The following is a 17,565-nucleotide window of genomic DNA, read 5'->3' as shown; positions in this document are numbered from 1 at the left end:
TCAAAATGACACTCAATTCAATTTCATCATTATTTTTTCAAACAATTTTGCTCAGTGCAAAGCCACATGGACCACTTCTGTATCATATGTCGGAGAATGATTTTGATGCCATATGATTTTCAAGCATGCCATGATAGAAACAACTACTGACAAGGATCTAAGGCAGCATTTACAGAACCACGTAAATTTTGTACAACACATGCACTGGACTTTCCCAAGAATTTTGCTAAAGTACATCAATGTACTCAGTGTATATACCCAGACCCAAAACAATCCATACATTTGACACTGCCTTTGGCACAACCTCATTACAGCCGTCAAGATGAGGTGTGTGTGTGCGCGGCGACGGTTTCTCCCATGTTATTATTTTTCCGAGACCTGGGAGATGATTGCTATTTGCTGAACATAATGGATGGCGCTGTACTGATTAGCGCGGAAGCGGCCCTGAATGTTGATGCAACAGTGAGTAAGCACCCACGGGTGTACAGGGTTTTGTGAAACCCACGTGTTGCCTGTTCCCACTGTAGCAGGTGAAGTTTGAAATATGGAGGGTGACACTGGCAAAATTTAACTTTCTACCTGCTGCCTAAACCTTTTAGTTAACTAAAACATATTTGGTACCAAAATGCTACTTTAGGAGGGAAAGGGTTAAGGCTCAAAATTCATTTTGGCTGAGCTGTGCATGTTGGTTTGTGTATCTGATAGTCTGGATAGAGTAGGTTGACAGCACATGGGAGGGACGATTGACAGGCAGATGACAGGAGGTTAGGTCCTTCAGAATCTGGAGAGGGAGCCATGAATTAGAGAACATTGGGGGAATTCAGTGAGCCAAAGATTAAAGCTAAACCTGAAAATTTAGCTACACAATAAAAATAAAAAGAATGTCAGCAAACCCTACTTACTGCCTCTCTTCAGAGCTTGAATCCGAAATTCGTTTTAAGAATTCTTAGAAACTATAACTTTACATCAAAGTTTATGTATCTGGGTACACCTTGCCTTGCTATACAGAATTTCTCAAATGTTATCTAACAATCTAGTAATATTGGTAATTTACTGTTTTATTGCAAGCTCCTTTGCTGCAATTTTCCACAGCATTACAGTTCATTAGATCTCAATTCTATGAGCTATTCATCGTAAATTGTCTAGATTCATGGTGCCAAAACTATGAACTAATAATCAAGCTATCTATCACTCTGATCACATTAATATTATATGATCACCGTCAAGAATTGCCTGTAGTGTGTCTGATAGGGAGAAGTCAGCAGAAAATACCCCTGCTTTTAAGTCAATGGCATGACAAATTGGACAGAGTACGGTACAAATTTCTGATTTCAAGCATAAGATCATTCATGATTGCCCAAACATAAAGACAAGCAGTTGTAACAAGCATGGAACACTTATTTAACAAGCTTTTTTTCTCTTTGTATTGGTAGACTGCTACACAAGCAAAGTCTACAATTTCTGGGGAAAACAAAGACTGCGTTGTTGTTTTTCAAAGACTCCTTCTTGAATTCAAAACACAGTTTAAAACTGTCTTCAACTTCAAGGAGGTTTTCTAGTGTTGCAAATTGACACACTTTCTTTATCCTTATTCTGAGTATCGATTCCATTTTAGCATCTAATTATATACATTATATTCCTGATGAGTACAACAATAACCTAATTATTTGTGTAGTAAGGCTTAATTGTTGGTTTGATGCTATTATGCATGCACTAAGCATGAAGATAGATTTTTTGCATTTTTATTTGTTACATTTAATTTTGATGATTTTCTTCCAGGATCTTATCGAATTTCTGACTTTGATATACAGAACCAAATATAGCAGACATGAAATAACATGTGCCCATTAAAATCACCATATGGAATAATAATCCATGAATATTATCCTAGCCTAAGCAGATGAGATGCTTCCATTCATTCTCAGACTGGCAGAGAATTTTTCATTTGCGAACTCTCCAAACTATTTTCCTCATGCAGGTGCTTTGCTGTTCTTCTGGCTTTTTCATTTAATTTCGCTGAAAGCGTCTTGGTGCCACAACAACGCAGATGGCGTACGAGAAACTATTCCTGGTATGCAGGCCATCTCAGCTGCCTCAGAGCCCTGACCCTTAACGAGAGCGCGCTACAGCAAAATAAAAGCCCCTTTCTGACGCTACAACGACCCTGAATAGAACCTCCTGCTCCATAAGGTGTGGCCTACAACAAACGCAAGGCCTGGTAGAAATATTGTGCATACTTGTACGTCAAAAACCTCAGCAAAATTGCCAGCGAATTTTCAATAAGTAGTCCAAAAGGGGAATGCGTAGAATGCCGGCTATGTGTACTGTGGCCCAGCTGAAGCCAGGAGGCCTCCTGTTATCAAATTGCAGGGCCCGACTTGAAAGGGTCTTTCAGACAAAGGGAATGCAAATTGGGAAGACGGGGAAAATTACATCGCGAAGTTGTCGTGCAGGAACACCTGTGTGCTGCAACCCTACTTCCATTTGTTGCAAAAAAATCACGATAATTTTCTAAATTCATAACTTTTATGCAAACCGAGTAAACCGGACATTTATAATTCTCAGAATTTAGGACGGAAATTATCGCATCAATATTAAAATGGCTAAATATGCAAACCCTAGCAATGCCACAATGCACTACTACTAGCTACTTTCACAACCTCAATTGCAGAGGACAGTTTTATCTTCACAATGGATTTTAACTATAAAACTGTGTGCCCCCCCATGTACTGTAATTCATGATTTTTTCGTGGTATTTTTATATTCACGGTTTTCGCTGTCACTTCTGTGCCGCAAACTTATCATTACTGTAAACAAATAATACTCCAACTTTCTTTTTTGCTACACTTGCCGCCACTGCAAACATATTGTTCTGTGAACATGTCCATTTTTCTAGGACCGAGAACTTTTGCTACCGTGAACATAAAGTGGTTTACAGTAATTCCCCCCTGTACCCAGGAAACACAACCCAAACCTGGTACCCATATGAAGACCCAGCACCACCCAGTAAAGATGCATGGGCTCAAAGTAAACATCAGATAAACTCCCTGCTCTGAAACCAATAGATCTTTCAGGGAAAACCACAAACAGGACCAGAGACAATTTGATACAGACCACACGGGTCAGCCAAGCTATTCTGCAAGTGCCTGTTGCTCAAGCAAGACTAGCTGGAATCTATCAAAGACTCCCATCCTCCTACATGGGTGAAACATATACTGTAAATTGTGATATATTTACTGTGGTCTCGTGTTTGTGGTTTTTGTAATGAGCTAGGTCTCGCCAGACACTCGTTTTAAATGTTGTCTTGCATTGCATCAACTGCAAACTCAAAGACAAGGCAAACTCTTGATTTTTGAAACCATGCTATGAAATTTAAGCGTGTCAAAGTTTAACTAATTTACAGTACACAGATGGTTTGTTTCATGTCTTTAGCGGTTGTTTTCAAGGATGCGTTCTCATTTTCAAAGACAGATTTTCTTCACAAATACAGTCCTGAGGTTTGGATGACAGTAACAGATAGCATGACAGTTTGCTGTCCAGCCTCCCAGGCCCTTTGGCTAGGGTGAATCAACGTTGCTGTATTCTCATTTTCATAGACTGTTGTCTCTGAAAATATCTTTTACACAAATTCAGAGATATAGTCCTGAAGATAGCATCTGATAGAATCAATCTCTGTTTGGTGTCCATCCTCTGGGGCCTTTGGGCTTGGTTAAATCAGCCCCATCTGTAAACCATGCTGGGACATTACAACCTCTCCATTATTCACACTAGTGCTGAGCAGTGCTGATCACTGGGGTTAGCCACACATGGCAGGAGTGTCCTCTAGGTCACTATTCAGGTCCATCTACACATAGCCTGGATACCAGACTGTTGCCAGGGGCTGCATAGGCCTAGCCTGGTTACCAGACCTATATTAGCTCCTGAGTCTTTCTCCTCTCCAAGGTCTGGTAACCAGGCTAGCACAGCCCACTCTAACTAAGGCTAACAATTTTCATGTTTTCTTTATAATGGCAGGAAAATCTGATAGTGTCTTCCTAAAAACATGATAATCTTAGGAAAGATAGTCAATGTAGATTGGCCTCAGACAAAATTGAGATCCTACTGCTCTTGGGAATATATTCAAATTGAGAAAGGTCATTATCCTCAGCTCAAATCAGAACTAAAATTAACTCAGATTGAGTTGGGATTGACTCCAATGATACGCTGCTCAAGGTCTGGGAACAATTTTGTCTTCCTAACAATAACGGGGAGATATGGTTGCCCTGACAACACTAGCTGGTTGCCATGGTGATTCCCCAGGGAGCGGCTGTGAAACTGTGAACTCCAGTAAATGGCTGCAGCTGTTAAAAGATCTCCAAGCAGACATGGGGTGGACAAAAGTTTACTGACTTGCCAGCATTATTTGCTTTGGTGGTAGATAGCTTGTGACATCAGGACCCCTTGCAGTTAGTTTTTGAACTGCAGAGACATTTTTGTCAACTTCGATGATGGCCTGACGAAAAAGGTTTACATTAGTTCATCCTAACATCTCATTGGAGATCAGCTGCAAACAAAAGTTCTGTCCCCTAAGTTGTTTTGAACATCTAAAGACTTCTGCAAATTTGGAAGAGCTCTCAGTAGTCCTTTAATGCTGGGATTTTTCTACAAAAAGCAGTGTCCACTACAATATTGTAAATGTTTATAAAATTACAATGATTAAAACAACTTCCAAGTTCGCCATAACATGTTTTAGTACTGTGTGTAGACTTTCACTTTATTGTGAGGCTGCGAAATGCATGTGCTGCAAACCAAAATCACTTAACGGTATTGAAAAATGGCATTTTCAACACTGCATCCTCTCCAATAGTAGGACCTGTACCATCTCAATGTTGACTTTTTCCTAGACATAACAAGGATGAGACATTTACTTCTTGCTTGGTCCAGCATTAAGCTGGAAGATTTCTGCCCTATTTCCTTAAAGACAGACTCAAAACCTGTCACCGCTGTCTGTCTGCTTGTAGATAGAACCTCATTAGGGTCTCACTGCTGACCTCAGGGTTAAAGGTCAACTGATGACAAATCAAACGTGGGGAGGTCTCAACCCTGCTTTTGGATGAGCTAACCGTAAGGTCTTCAGCACAAAAAAAAGGGCTCAGAGTCCCCAAGGCTATTTCTGGGGATATAGCACCATCACCCAATCCGTTTTGACCTCCAATATATTCAACCTTACTTCCTCCCAGCCTGTGAGGAGACCATTCTGACTTCCAATTCAGCTTCCTGTCAGTCTGTGGTTACATCATTCCCCCTTACTTCCTGTGACTCTGTTGTATGCAAATAACTACAAACACACAAGCAACCAAATAGACAAACATACATTGTATTTCTGTCACTTTAAATTTCTCCATGCTTTTGGGGAGAGCATTTTGAACCTCCAATTTGACCTTCCTGTCAGTCTGTGGTTACAACATTCCCCCCTTACTTCCTGTAGCCAAATAACTACAGATGCACATGTGAACAAGCAGATAAGCACACCAAAAACATAACTTCCATACACTGAGGTAATATGACTATGAATTATTTTTGAAAAAAGTGTCTTTTGATTTTTTCATGTCCTTACATCAGACCAAACATAAGACGTACATTTGATATTTTATATATCATGATATTCTTCAGGACACACTGGCAATAGACTGATCTAGATCTCACCGAGACAGCTGACAAAATACCCAGAATTCCCTGTTGTGCTCCTATCTCAAGGACAACTGGCTCAGACAGACCTGAACAAGGCTCACCAACTGTTGACAGGCCCAATTAGCAAGTCTGAACAAAAGGGGTACTGGACAAAACTTCAATTTCACTGAACAAATTTGCCCACATGCACCACATTGGTACAAGGATATTATAATATACACTTGTACATTCCAATTGTAATAGTGTTACAACATCTATGCATATGACTAAAAATCATTTCCTTGGGAAGATTGGGAGGGAAAATATTGTGTAAAAATGTTGCTACAAATATTTATTTTTAATCGTCTATGCCAGTCTTTCCTTCTATTTTTAGTAAGTCCTTTTTATTGTCTAGTAGAAACATGATTTTTTTTTGGTTTTCAAACTAGTTCTAACAATTTTTTTTCTATCTGTAATTTCTGATTCTGATTAATAATGACGATGATTTCTGAATAGATGTCCTGCAGACACTTCAAGAGTAACGCACATGTTCAACTACATATTCGTGCAGCTGTCACAGTCCCTTGGCAGGGTGTCCTAATCCCCGGGCTAACCAACTGGTCTTTTAATACTTCATTTTACAGCTGCAGGAATACCAGCATGCAATGCCACATGGTGAGGGCTGCCAACTGGGGGTCTATCAAATCCAAATCCAAAGCGACAAACGATTACGAGCAGAAAAGACTTCTTTGGCCTCAGTAAGTAATATTCCTATAAATTGCACATACATAAATGCAAAATGAATCCCGCACTATATAGCAAAAATCAGATGCTATCTTGAAAGTTCATCTGCGTTAAAAGACCTCAAAAGTTGTCCCAACACTTACTAGCGTTTCAGAATAAAGTTTTTGCTCCGTGCCAAGATCAAGTGTTCAACACTCGCTAATAGTATGCTAGAGCAACATTTTACAGGTAAAACTAAGTAAGACCATATGCTGTTTCACTTTTATGGTACATTTCTTCAACATCCTCCCACAACAGTGACACATTTTGCAATGAACAAATGGGTAAAGTAGACTAGTACGATTTATAATATTGTAGATTATGCAAAATGAGATGCTGTTTCATTCTTGAGTTCAGGTACATTCCTTTGATTTTTCCTAATCATGCTAATGACAGTGAAAAATCTGGGTCAGGCAGCACCAGATTTTAACTGTGCCATGCCACTAGTACTAGTAGTAGACTATGCATCCTAGTAGACTAGTAGATTTTGCGTCCTACTCTACTGAGATGCTGTTTCGTTCTCAAGTTTAGGAACATTCCTTAGATTTCTCCTTATGACAGTGACAGATCTTTCCTGGGTCAGGCAGCAGCAGGTTTAAACTGGTCCATGCCAGGACTGGCAGGTCTGCAGCACTGCTGGGTCACAGCCTGGCTGCTAACTCGACAGTGAGTGACAGGTAACTCCTGAAGGGATGACCTCTGACCTCCCTGAGGTGAGGAGCTGGTCCCTGGCACCCAACCCCTGCCACGCTATCCCATCATTCCTGGTGAATGTGACAGGAACACTTCTCCTTTTCCAGCTGTGAGTTTTTAAACTTCAAATTTGTCGGAAAGTCAAAGTCACATGATGATGCTTTTAAACTTTTAGAAACAAGGAAAAGGAACTGCAAAATTATTTTCCTTGATTTCCTATCCCATCATTTCTGCTGGATCTTTGGATGTGACAGGAACACTTCTCCTTTTCCAGCTGTGAGATTTAACTTCAAATTTGAAGGAAAGTCAAAGTCGCATCATGATGTTTTTAAGCTTTAAGAAACGAAGAAAAGAAACTGCAAAGATATTTTCCTATCCGATGAGTTTTGTTGATGTCACAAGAACTCTTCTCTTTTTCCAGCTGTGAGCTTTAACTTCAAATTTGATGGAAAGTCAAAGTCGCATCATGGTGTTTCTAAACTCTAAGAAACAAGGAAGGAAAAGGGGACTGCAAAACTGTTTTTTTTTGTGTCTTCCTATCTGATAAGTCTTGGTGGATGTGACTGTGCCTCCATTTTCAGTTTTGAGCTTTAACTTCAAATTTGACAGAAATTCAAGCCAAAATCAAAGCCTAAACTAGAAGGAACAGGGAAGGAAAAGCCATTGCAAAACTGTTTTCCTTTCCCATCATTGTTTTTTTTTCTGGTGGATGTAACAGGAATGCAGTTAACCAGCACAAATGATTGTAAAAATTCAAAATATACATTTTCTCCCAATGCTACTTAAAAACTATAATTGCCTGTCCTGCTTTATTTCATTGAAAGCACTGTTAGATCACAACTGTGAAACTTCTAAATAAATACATACCATATATGCCGATTGGAGCTAAAAATAAACTTAACCTGGGCTCTTCTGTTTTACATCAAATGAAAATACCCCCTTGAAGTCTTTTAACAGAGAGCTACCGGCAACCGTATATTTATATCTGCTGTAAAACGTGATTGTGTTAGATATTTGAAAAGAATTAAATTTCAAATTGTGAATTTGTCAAATTTGGCTAAGGCAACACCATTGTAATTTAATGTTTCTCAAATTTGAAAAATGCTAAGTCACTGCCTGGCTGCTTTCTTGTAAATTTGAGAAATTTACAAGAAAATTGAGAGGAAAGTTTGTACCTTAACACACAGTTTCTTGGAGTCAATATACAAAGATGCAACTTTTTTTGCAAGTTCTCCTAGTTCTAAGAGCATAAAGTTTTCATGTACTGTTTTACCAAAATGTATACCAAAAACTATAACAGGACAAGAGGACTATGCACCTCAGCTATGCAAATATGGGAGTAACCTCGAACACTTGCAAACCCACAGACTGTATCCCCCACATGTCTAGGAATAATACATGACCTTGGCGATTTTGCATATCTTGGAACACATCAGACCATTTGGTGAAACATCTGTCACCTTGCTTATGTACAGTTCTGGATCAGTTGTTTTGTTGGGCCTGTTCTGAACTCAAGATGGTCATGGAAAACTTACTTGTATATACCATTAAATAACTTAATCTCATTTTAGTGGGTTCTAATGTTTTCATGTTAGCCCTTGGCCACTACAAGTCGAAATACTTTAAAGAAGAACAAAATAAAAAGGAAAAGACCAAATGTTTATAATCCTCGCTAAGCACACAGCTTTTCAAAGAGGGGGGAAGTTTATGTTTGAACTTGTTAAGTGGCATTTTGCTCCTTCTTTTATCTTTCTTGTTGCTAAGAAACACAAAGGAAGGCTTCAACCACAATCTTTCCATCTTGTTCTGTATGCAAACCCAACATCTGACCTTTCAAGTTACAAAACTCCTAACTAAAGTCCACCATTGGTAATACTGTAGTGCTAAACATTAAAGCGTAATTTCTTGGGTTATAGTTATATGCAGAAAATTATATGATTTTCAGAATAAAGCAACTCATCATAGCTTACTGGGGGCCTGCATGGGGGGTCCCGACAATGCTGTACGCTAAATTTTGAGTATTAGGCCACACCAATTTAATTTGTTGGTTCTCGGATTCGCCTCTTCGTTTTTTTCTGATTTGCAAAAAAAAAAAAAATTTGATTCTGGTCCTGAATCAACTGGATATGCTCATGTTTTGCCCCCTAACAGTTGAGGAAAGTCCTTTTCTTCCTAGTTGTTACAGTTTTTCCATCTATCAATGCAGTGGTTTGATTAAAAGTTCAAAATTCAATGTTTAAATTTTAACCCAGCCTTTTGTGTTGACTTCATGGCTCATTTTGTAGCATTTAAGCCTATAATAGGATGCCTAGACCTGTTTTTATTTTTATTTTTTTTCGCCCTGTCGCTTCATATTTTTTCTGAAAAAAATCCGAGAACCAACAAATCAAATTGGTGTGGCCTTACGATTAAAATTTATGTAATACGTTGAATTCAGGAATCCTCTCGATTTACACTTTTATTCCAAATGGCTACAACACATAAAATAAAATGTAGAATTAAAACGGCGAATAAGCTCTAAGCAAAATGCACCAATTACGCTCTACGTTGAATTAGAACGGTCCGTCTATGCTCAACGTAGAATTAAAACAGCCGATTACGCTCTACGTAAAAGGGCATGCGGGCCCCCCTTTCTCAAATTGTGTCAAACAATCTTCTTTACTTGGTGAATAGAGGTCCATGTGCACTCATATCCATACCAATTATGAAGTACATGGAAACTGTACAGATTGTAATTTTTCTTTCCATCTGCACACTGTTGTTGTGTCTTCTCTTTTGCATAACAACCCTAAACATCCAGTGCATCACAGATGAGTGTACCTGTGTTTTGTCCACAGATCAGACAAAGGTTCTGCCCCAGGGTGTAACAGTCCTGATGGTTTTGTCTTCCTGCTGGTGTTTTTAGTACGGCCTCACCGGCTTCGTTTTGTGGGTGACGTCCTTATGGACAACCAAAACTGATGCGAGCGTGCAGAAAAAAACTTTAGAAGGCCAAAAACAGAGAAGCCTAAATTCTGAAATCTAAAGCAATCAAAAGTTTGTAAAAAATGTGGTGTAATAAAGAAAACCTTGTATTTTGTTCTTTCAAGAGGTAGGTTGCTTTGTTCCAAACATTTTGAATTTTCAGCTCTTTTTTGTGTGCATTTCTGACTTAGGCAATGCTGCAATCTTTTATCTTACAAGCAAGGCATTATGTAATATTTAAGTACCGTAGTGGCATTTACCTTTTATTCTGGTTGGACGAAAAAGGAGCAAAACAATTCTGTAGTACAGTACAACTATCAAACATGTATGTGTAGTGTTATGATTTCACAGTAAGAGGTCTCCATGAAAACCAGCACAGAAGTTTCTGCATTTACAATAGATTGAGGGAGCACAATTTCCTTTTCTTTTTATACTTTTGACAAACATAAAACAGAGTCAGTCTGGCCTAATGGGGCACCAGTGTGTCACCTGTCTTACTGTGCTCAGACTGCTGACAGCCTTGGGGATTTCTTCTTCCTATTCCCAATCTTACAGGGATACAGTGTATATAAAGACCTGAGACTTTTACATAACGTCTTACATCCTTCAGAAGATCTAATATAAGACTCGCACGACTACATTTAGGCAAAGTGGTGATTTAACTTTTGCAAAACATAAAAGTAAGATTGTATAGGGATATGAAAAAGAGTTATACTAACTTAAAGGGGATCTGTCACATAATGAATGTAACTAAATTGTAAGACCTTTGTTGTACATTTATGCTCTTACAAGCTAAATCCAAGTTATGAATAAAGCACAGAGATATCCTGCTGTACAAAATTTACAGACATATCTCACTGTACATACTGATGTGTACTACTACCTACTGGTTCAACTACTATGTACAATTTCAACTTCTTCTCACTTCTTATTTTACGACAGTTGTAGATGTATATGTGTGTTAGTTTTACAATATGTTAGTAGGTAGGTCTTTGTAGGAAGCGATTCGTTTGAAGTAGGAGACTTTCCGGCTCTTCTTGGCTTCGTTAAAATAAAACCATTAACAGACTACCATGAGAACAAGAGTTTCCCATGCACAAAGGCGTGGACTGTTATAGCCCGCGGCTAGTCGCTCTGTTCCCACATAATCCGCCGGCCCAACCTGTTGTCTCCTGTTCATCCATGGCTGGCGAGGTGAATACTGATGAGGTAATACTGCCCAGATCAGGTTTCATTTTCTCAGAATTTCTCTCACCTGTGCTGCTCTTGGGGGTTTGTAAAAACAAGCTAGACACCATCTATTTGGAGGGGACTTACTTGACAAAAGCACTCACTGATATTGAAAGGCAGCCACTCAAATATATTCTAAAAAGGTTTTTCTACAGATGCTTAGCAAGTCTAAGAAAGATAATATGGGCCATTAAGAAGTTTTCAATCTATCCACAGGTGTGTTAACTGACCGATTCCAAATGTTGCTTCTAATCTCATAGAATGGTAGTTGGCTTAATTCCTTTGTTTAGTTCTCTTTACCTGTATTACAGTAAATTGTGACACTTGGATTTCATGGTACTATGGAAATCAAGAGTTTGCTATTTCCACATGCTAAGCACATCAGGGACACTGACAGGAAGTTAGGTCAAAGGTCCCAAAAACGATTATCTTATTTCCTTTCCACTTCCTGCTGTATGCACTTTTTTGCCAGTGGCAAAATGACTGGACAGAATCATTTATGACGTAATGAACAAAGAAAGAAATCCACAAAAACGAAGCAACATTTAACGGAGGTATGAGATCTTCGAACTCTTTGCTGTCAACATCTCTAGATCAGTCCTGGTGTGCCCTTCCTGCAGAGAACAGCTGAATTGGACCCAGGCCTGCATGATATGCCTTGGGGGTGAACTCCTGCCTGTGGGTTCCCCTGGGACTAACCAGGCCACTTTCCGCTTAGGTTCCTGTAATTAAGGGGACTGATGCAGAGATTTGTCCCCAGATTACAAATTTCACGCTGCTTGTAGCTTTCATTAACACAGCACAAATACTGTACATCTCAACATTTTCACGGTAGTTTTATTTTCTAAGGATTCATGCAGTGATTTTTTCTCCAGTGAATTCATTGACACCACAAAATGTATTTCCAATGCACTACAGAATTGTTTCAATTGCAAATTTAAAACATCTTGAAAATCTGTTTCTCTCAAAATGCACAAACAAATGAATCTACAGTAGGAGATCCCCAGCTAACCCAGTGGGCATGTTTGGTGACAGAACAGCTTGAAAAGCAATTAATTCTCTTCCTCATTTCTTCTGAATTTTGATAACAGATACAAGAACATGATCTTTACTGTACAAAGCATGGCAAAATTCTTTAATGCCTAATCTAAATGATAAAATCTTTTACTGCACAAATACATGTACAAGGTCCTCTAGCATTAACCTGTTACCACCTTTCATTGTTTAGTGACAAAACAGCTAAAAAAGCAATTGATTTTATTTTGTCCATTCTTCATACTTTTTGCTTGATAGAGGCTATTCTTTATATTGGCAATGAAAGCTTGCATCAGGAAGACTACATATTTCAGAACAAGTTTTTAAAACCCCAACCTTGAGTAACGAATGTTGAATATCATTTGAGTTGACAAGGAAAATGTCAGCATTTGTACACAGGAAGTTGTGAGGTCAAAGTTGAGCGTTCAGGTCCACAAATACATAGCACCTGTCAAGGTTACATATATGTCATTGAACCTGCCATACATCATTTAAACTGGGCCAGGGCTGGCAGTATCAAATTTCTTTGAGAGGAACCAGCTAAAGTTAACAAAAAACTGCAAGATGTTTTCAAATGCTGGGTTTAAACAAGATCTGTGGGTAAAATGTTAATATTTCAGAGGCATGTCTTTCCTTGAAAAAAAATCAACCAATCACACACATCCTTCCAAGTGTAGCAACCAATCGGCACTTACCTTTAAGTGTCATCTTTGACATTTTTGCCACCCTGTCAAAATGTTGACCTATACCAAGCATCCTTACTTTTGCAGCAACCAATCAGCACTTGGCATACATCTTTCTTTTGTCTTGTAGCATAAGATTTCTTCTTCCAAGACATAGGTACATCTCCAAGCCACGTCTTTTCTTGAAACAACATCAACCAATCACATCCATCCTTACAGACGCAACAACCAATCAGCACTTGGCATACATCTTGTAGGATAAGTTTTTCTTCTTCCACAAGATGGGTACATCTCCAAGACACATCAACCAATCACATTCATCCTTACAGATGAATCAACCAATCAGCACTTACCATACATCTTTCCTTCGTCTGATAGGATGATCTTCCTTCTCCCGCAGGGTGGGTATATCGCCAAGGCCTCCTGGAAGCTCTGCTCGATGTCGGGGCTCCACACGCCCTCCGCGTCCTCGCATCCCGTCCCGTCGTCGATGTCCGACTTGGAGTCCACCGCCCCCGCCGAGGCGGAGGGGCTTCCCCAGTTCTCCTGCGAGGAAATCTTGGCAGCTCGACCGCACGGTCAGTATCTGGGGAGGAAAAGACCATCATGAGCATTTCAACTTTTTCAAAACTTATTCTGAAAGAACAAGGCTGCAGTAGTCAGTCAGTATCTGGAAGTAAAAGTTTATCATAAGTATTTCAAGTTTTTCCTTTTTTTTTTACTGACAGAAAAGCTGAATCAGTCAATCAGGAGCTGGGAAGTAAAAGACAATCTCAAGTTTTTCCTTCTTTCTATTCTGACATAAACTGAGTTCATCAAACAGAATCTACACAATGAAAGACATTTGTTGTTTTTTTCCAGAAATGCTACATACAAAGTAGGAGTGCCAAAATCACTATGCGGCTGAGCTTTTTGACCAAAAGTTGTCAGGAATGGTAATTATACATCTACTCATTTTGTATTGTTTCTTTTCTGGTCAGTGGTCAGTCACTCTTCCATAGACCATAATTAGGGGATTACTGTCAGATATTCATCATTACAGTCAGTAATTCTATCCAGGTGTTCTACATGGTGCCCCTCCCACTCCGCAAAGTCATGCCTTTCAACAAAGCTAGAATTACCACCGGTATATACCAGTTATTGCAGATTTGAGTTGTGCAAGTGTTTCTAATGTCTTACTGGCTGCACCTACATAAGCCTTGTACTGCGTTCTTCATAAGCTGAAGGTAAGCAGTAAGGCAAACTAGTGTAAACTTGTTTTCCCAGATATTTTGAAGAAGAAGGGGTAAGGAGTTTTTTTAATGGCATTTTAAGTTTTCTTTCCAAACAATTCTATCAAAACATATTGATACAAAACACACATTTGCAGTGTCATAATTTTGTGGTACATGGTCACCTCAAAAACCATGAATTGACAAAAACCACCACAAACTCTTACAAGTTACAGTATTTAAGTAATTTTAACCCTTGTTCTGCTGACACTTTTTACACAATATTTTTCAATTATTTCCTGTCTTAATTAGGTCATATACGCAAAACTTTTTTTGCCCTGTGGTGGCATAGTTACTTTGTTCCGTTGTGATGCGTTGCATGAGAAATATCCCCAAGTTGTACCTATACAGAGTGCTATAGATGGTACTTGATGTGCAAAACAACAATTGTTGGGCTCCGCAGGACAAGGGTTTTAATTTACCATAATTCTAAGGAAGTGACCCAATTTTTTTGGGAAATGCCTTGTTTACTGTCTAAGCAGTTTTCCTTTGTTTTTCCTAGACATTTTTCCTTACACAGTTCTCTTGGATGCAGCAGGACCTTGCTGCCTGATGAACACCAGCAGGTACAAATCCCCCTGGCCCCAAACTGTCAGCCTCCTGACCCTCAAACCAACAGCTCCGCCCAAGTTTGTCTGACCTCTGATCTCCACAACTTTCCACAAACCACCTGGGACACCTGAGGGAGCTTTCAGAGAGTTTTGGGCACTGTGAGTTTGCTGGGATTTAAATTTGCCGCCAGGGGAAAAAGGAGTTTTTCTTAGAGTTTTAAGCTCAGAGTTGAAACAGTTACGTATACGGTATAGTTGTAGAAATCATATATTTGCTGAGTCATGTTTTTACATTGGAGATGTCACAAATTAGACCATCGTGAATATTACGAGATTTATTGTAAGAAGTAGGGAGAAAATTTCAGAGTTTCCAAACCTCTGAAAAAAAGCATTTGAGAGTCAATTTTTGAAAGGCTTCATGTTTCGTTTCGTGACACCATTGGTATAACATGATGAAAACGTCATACAGAATTGCTAAAATTTTTGTCATATAAATCAGAGACATCAGTTGAGTATCCATGGAAACCATGGACAACTCTGGCCTTGACCAATGGTTGGATGATATGTGTAGACTGAGAAACTGTCTGATTCAGATAGCATTATCATTTGATGGACATCTGGTAATCATTATACCTACAGACACATTAACATGGATTTAAGACTTTATAACATTTGACAAAAGCAGTGTGTTATTATGTACAATGTGTGTTTGTGTGACTTTTTTTTGTGTATTTCTGTAACCAATTTTATGATGATCCACAGTAAAACCAAAAGAAGCACTACTGACAATTTGCCGTCTACATCAATATCAAAGAGACCAAAATAGTAGCATGTATTTCACGAGAATCAAAAGCTTTCACAACTGGGACAAAATTCATAACGTGTGCAAAAAAATCCCTAATATTCACATAGAAGCAGCAGCAATCAATCAAATATAGACCTTATAACCCTTTATTTAAAAACCTCCATAACCACACCTGCAAATCATGTAAAACCAGAAAACTTGGCCTGTTTTTCCTGTCAAAACAACCAAAATGACAGAAACAGCTGAGGGGACACATCAACCCCTGACCCAAGAAGTTGATGAAATTGACTGTATAATTTCCCGGACAACCCCAGAATGACCCTAACATGACAGAAAGCACAGTTCTATAATTGCTTGGCTCAACTGCCAATTACACTTCAATTTATTTATACACTCTTTCCTTGACCTATGACCTCTTCTGTTAGTACAAACCACCTGTAGCAGTTAAGACCCCAAAAAAAGTGACAATCAATAAAATAAAATAAAAATCAGAAAGACGTTGCTTTTTACTGGATTTACAACAATTTCTGGCTTGCTAATATACTATGCTTAGGGTAATGATAACCATTCAGGTTACAACAAAATTATCAAAAGAAACAACTACAACAAAGCATGAAATCTTTGATATACGACTTTCAAAACTCTTCATAGTTCACAAATTACTAAAACAGAAATATGTAAATTTTAACATGGGAAATGTTCAATCCACAGGGATAGGGGTCCTTGAAAAAGAATTAGCATAATTGACATGGCTATTTAGCCTAGATCATGCTACTTATTGTTCTTATTTGTGGGAAAATCTATTGTGAAAAGGATGGCTGAAACCAATAAAGCTAATACAGCTTAAAAACAATGTACAGTAAAGCCAATGCGTACTTCCTAAAGAAAAAGAAGAAAGGGGAAATTGAGGCCGTACAGCTAACATCTGTTTTGCCTTTGTTGTCTGATGCTAATCTTTAGGACAGATTACTGAAAGATAGGTTCCAGTTAGATACATCCTCCTTGCCCAAAATTTGTTTCACGACAAATAAAGCAAAACAAATGAATAGCAGGAACATTGTACAGTGTCTCAACCTTAATTCATAGCCATTGTAAAAACGCCCGAAACTTACGCACCACTTTTCAATGGATAAGCAAGTCTGTCCACAATACGTAACTTATCTATTCAGTGAAAAGAGACAATGTACTTATACAAGTTGTTCCATCTTTACATGTGAAGGCTAGTCCAAATATACATCCCATAGTAGACACCCAAGTTGTTCAGTAGCTATTGTCACTATTCTTAGATACTAGTATCCTACCATCTTATGCAGACTAGCTGTTCTATAGGGCTTTTAGTACAGTTGTTCCAAACCAAAACCAACCTAATCTACACTTTGCACTGTCATGTTTCAAACTTCTAAACCAACCTAGACTGATCCTATTCAAACTTTCCTTTCTAAAAGAAAAACTGATGACTTGGTTGATTTCAATTCGCCAGAGCATTATAGTCTGTATATACTGGACTAATATAGAAACCCTTGTCAGCATAAGCTAATATAAACATTTTCCTTTCTGTTGATAACTGTAACTTAAACTTTACTTAGAGGACAAGATCCCATTTATGAGGGTCTGCATGCCCTTTTTCGTTAACCGTTATGGGCTATTTTAATTCACCGTTAATCGTTGCCGGCCCGCTCTAATTCAACGTTAAGCGTTATCAGTATATTCCTCGTGAAGCGTTATGGGTCGTTTTAATTCAACATAAAACGTTATTTGTCATCCTGAATTCAGCGTTAAGCGTTAATGAATAATTCTTCGTTACGCCTAATTTTGCCTATCAAAGTGCAGGAAAATGCGTCATTGAAGGTTTAAAAATACAAAATTTCCCGGGGGAGAATGCCCCCGGACCCCCCTACATT

At 38.7% G+C, this 17,565-nt stretch overlaps 1 protein-coding gene across 7 annotated transcripts in view; it reads right to left on the bottom strand.

The window, feature by feature from the left end:
- LOC109463392 (transcriptional enhancer factor TEF-1-like) overlaps positions 1-17,565 on the bottom strand; it is a 45,684-nt gene that overhangs the window by 17,044 nt on the left and 11,075 nt on the right. For all 7 annotated transcript variants that reach the window (XM_019760192.1, XM_019760195.1, XM_019760190.1 and 4 more), the window contains exon 3: positions 13,391-13,623. In XM_019760192.1, coding sequence (XP_019615751.1) covers positions 13,391-13,397 — 7 coding nt within the window. In that variant the 5' untranslated portion in view covers positions 13,398-13,623. The remainder of the gene's footprint in view (positions 1-13,390; positions 13,624-17,565) is intronic.

The sequence above is a fragment of the Branchiostoma belcheri genome, unplaced genomic scaffold, assembly GCF_001625305.1.
Source record: "Branchiostoma belcheri isolate BF01 breed outbred unplaced genomic scaffold, Haploidv18h27 scaffold125, whole genome shotgun sequence".
Lineage (NCBI taxonomy): Eukaryota > Metazoa > Chordata > Leptocardii > Amphioxiformes > Branchiostomatidae > Branchiostoma > Branchiostoma belcheri.
The sequence above is the reverse complement of the archived record's forward strand: the minus strand, read 5'-3'. Positions and strand labels throughout refer to the sequence as shown.